Source organism: Panicum virgatum, chromosome 9K (assembly GCF_016808335.1).
Source record: "Panicum virgatum strain AP13 chromosome 9K, P.virgatum_v5, whole genome shotgun sequence".
NCBI classification, from domain to species: Eukaryota; Viridiplantae; Streptophyta; class Magnoliopsida; order Poales; family Poaceae; genus Panicum; species Panicum virgatum.
This window is the reverse complement of record NC_053144.1, coordinates 12,502,847-12,506,626: the sequence shown is the minus strand read 5'-3', so window position 1 is coordinate 12,506,626 and position 3,780 is coordinate 12,502,847. Positions and strand designations below refer to the sequence as shown.

The 3,780-nt window shown below is 46.1% G+C and overlaps 1 protein-coding gene across 1 annotated transcript; it reads left to right on the top strand.

The window, feature by feature from the left end:
• The first annotated feature begins 253 nt into the window (after window positions 1–253).
• On the top strand, window positions 254–3,402 carry LOC120648376 (transcription factor bHLH18-like). The gene is made up of 3 exons (XM_039925137.1): window positions 254–1,150; window positions 1,275–1,676; window positions 2,863–3,402. The coding sequence occupies exons 1-3, from the start codon at window positions 578–580 to the stop codon at window positions 2,974–2,976; spliced, it is 1,089 nt and encodes a 362-aa protein (XP_039781071.1). The 5' UTR covers window positions 254–577; the 3' UTR covers window positions 2,977–3,402.
• The last annotated feature ends 378 nt before the right edge of the window (window positions 3,403–3,780 follow it).

Genomic DNA, 3,780 nt, shown 5'->3' with positions numbered 1-3,780 from the left:
CCAATATGATCTTTAAATTTTTTAGCTCAAAATTTGATAGGATTAGACCCGATCTTTAAATTTTTTAGGTTAAAATGTAGTGCCCTTCACCAAGAGACCTAGGGCGCCACTGATTGGACTCCAATGATCGATCCGGAGAACAATAAAAAGGGACAGAGGGTGTCAAGTTTGCGGCGGCAATATCTATAAAAGGCGACTCTCTCTCCCATGGTTCTTTCGACATTATTTAGTGAAGACGACTTGCCTGCTTGTACTGCCAAGCAGTATTTTGAGGTAATTATTGCTTGTCTGGGTTTCTGAATAATCAGCAATATATAGTACATTTGTACCTGCAGGCCTTAATGACGTACTAGTGCGTTTATTTGGTCTTGTCTAATTCCTTCAACTTTTCTACCTAGCAAGATATGCTCACGTACGTAGTGATTTTTCTTGTGATTTCCCCGGGTGATACATACACCATTTAATTAATTTGCACCATAGCCAAGTTATCGTACTTAGTAGGAGCCTTGCATTAGCATATCATCATCTCTCTGCTAGCTGCAGACACAACACCGCCAAGCTGAGGACGGGCAGAATAATGGAGGAGGACTCGAGCCTGTTTATGCAGTGGGCGATGGACACGCTGCGGCACGCCGCCATCAGCAGCAACGACGGCAGCGAGGCGACGACCTTCCCCTCGCTCCAAGCGCTCCGGGAGGCCTCGCACGCCGCCGAAATGGTCCAGGAGCTCATCTCGGCAGCGCCGGCGAGCAGCTGGAGCTCCGGCGACACCACCGACGGCGACCCGCCCGGCGCCGCCATGGATCACGATGCCTGGCCGCCGACGCCCAACTCCGCCAGGCGCGCAACGACACCGACCAGAAGCAGCAGCGGCACCAACAACCTTCCGGTGAGCTGGAACTTCGGCGCCGCCTCGGCGCTGCCAGGAAGCGACGGCGTGCTGGCGGCGGAGGCCGCCCCCACGCACCGCCTCCCGGACATAGTGTCCTGGTCGTCGCCACCGACGAGGAGAGCCGCAGGTGCAAAGGGCGCGGGATCCATGTCGACGACGCCGTACGCTCAAGACCACATCATCGCGGAGCGGAAGCGGCGGGAGAAGATCAACCAACGCTTCATCGAGCTCTCCACCGTCATCCCCGGCCTCAAGAAGGTCCTCATCCAAATCAAACTATATTAATCCCTCCACCTCTTAGCTTGGACACCATCAATAATATAATTATCTCTGACACGAATCGCACGCACGATGCAACGATTAACTTCATTCTGGTCGCCAGATGGACAAGGCCACGATCCTTTCTGACGCGACCAAGTACGTCAAGGAGCTCCAAGAAAAGCTGAGGGACCTGGAGGCTGGCGGCAGCAACGGCAGGAGCATCGTCGAGACCGTGGTGCTCGTCAAGAGGCCATGCCGCCATGATGCTGCGGCCAAGCCGGAAGAAGATGGCTCCCCGTTGTCAGCGTCATCAGCCGCGCCTGCGGCTGCGGCGAGGAAACAGCTGCCGGAGATCGAGGCCCGGTTCTCGGATAAGAGCGTGATGGTGAGGATTGACTGCGAGGACGGCAAGGGGGTGGCCGTGAAGGTGCTCGCCGAGCTCGAGGAGCTCCCCCTCAGTATCACCCACGCCAATGTCATGCCGTTCCCGGCGGGCACTCTGATCATAACCATCACAGCAAAGGTAAGGTCTGACGACTAATTAACCAGTCTAATCGATATCCTAACTCTGATCATATAATTCTAGCGCTGTGCTTCACTATTTCATAACAATGCAACAAACACTCTGATAGATAGTCTTTTGATGTGAAAGAAAAGCTATGCTGCTGGTTACGAATTCCTAATAATGGAAGAACTTACCTAAAATATAAATAACTAGTACTCCCTCCGTTCCAAAATGTATGTCGTTTTGACTTTTCTAGATTCATATATTTTGCTATGTACTTAGACATATGCTATATTTAGATGCATATCAAATACTATGAATCTAAAAAAGCCAAAGCGACCTACATTTTGGAACGGAGGGAGTACTATCAATAGGATATTATAATCCATTAATTTTGTGTTGACACAGGATACCTTTTTGCAATGCAATCAATGACAGTGCGTATGGTTCAACTTTAACTTTTATTTTTTCTGCAAAAACAAAGCTTTTAACTTTTGTCCCATGATCAGGTTGTGAATGAGATAATCAGTACGTAGCACATGTTTTAGTAACAAGACTAGCATGATTCACCTTTATTTAAGTTTTATTTCTTTATTTCATTTTGAAGAGTAAAATTGCATACATTGATCTCCTTGATATATATCAAACGTAACCCTGCATCGCTACTACTGCTTGCATTAATATACATTGACTGATTTCTTTTTTTTTTCCTTCTGAAACTACTCTTGTTGAGTTGCTGACCTATATGTTAGAAAGTGAGGAATATTATAATGCATTGTATAAATTATTTGGATTCAGACCACCTCTTTATAGTCGGAAATCTTGTAGGGAAAATGTTTCTCTTCTCTTATATGGAAAAAGGTGGGCATTCAATTAGTCTGTTGTACTTATGGCTAGCTTGGGTTTTGCATTATCTAATCATGCATGTGCTATATTATAGCATATTGCGCAAAACACACACAACAATTCTGATTAGAGGTAAACGGGCGTCAGGATGATGAAAGCAGATCTTAAATCATTACGGTGATGCAATCCGTTCATTTCAGTTTCTCTATTTTTCACACCAATACATCTTAATAGTTAAACTACAACTACATAACTTACAATAACTGAATCGAGTTTTCTTATCTATGAGTGCTAGCTGAGATGTTAATAAGTGGATATTCAGAACATCAGGTTAACAACAATCTTTTGGTTTGATCAGGTGGAGGAGGGGTTCACCCTAAATGCAGAGGACATAGTTGGCAGACTCAATTCTGCATTACTGCACCAGCATAATAGCAGCTGTAACAGCACTGATGAGGAAACAGGAAACTAGTAAAGTCCGATGGCATCAATAATGCTTGAGTGTGTTTTTTTTTGTTTGTTCTTCTTCCTTTGCCACGACATCCCTTCAAGTAGCGTGCATGCAACAAACCATGCACATTGTTTACTGGTGATGACCATGAGCATGCACCACTAGTGGATGCTCGAGACGAGAATTTCTGCACTACATGTTTCATGGTTGCAACGAGCCAGGTATATGTATGCATCAACATCATGCAGGCAGGTGTCATTGTCACGAAAAAGTCCTAAAAAAAGATCAAATCAGATGGCCGTCTCCAGTGGAGTAAAGCGTGCATGCATGTACCAGCATGCAAGTGGTCTGCAAGCAAGTTGTCAAGTTGATTTGAACCAAGCTAAGCTAAACTCAATGCTTGTAAAAATATATGTAGCCATGTGCTACTACCTCTGTTCATGATTCTATCTGTCTCCATCGATCTATATTTGTGCATTTACAACTATAGTCATGTACATTTCAGTTCACATAAAAATATTAGGAATAAGTCCATTTTACCCCACTAAACTTGTCAAGGAGTCTGGATTACCCCCTGAACTACAATACCGAAAATGCATAGTCCCTCAACTACTGAAACCAGGCAAATTACCCCCCTGGCTGGTTTTCACGGTGGTTTTGCTGACGTGGCGATGATGTGGTGGCGGCCCCACATATCAATCCTATCCCTCTCCTCTCTTCTCTCCTACTCTGGTTAGCTGTTTCCGCCTCCCTTCTTCCACCCGTCGCCTCCGTGCCACCCTTCGCCACCTTCTCCCTTCCTCTGTCGTGCCTCCCTTCCTCTGC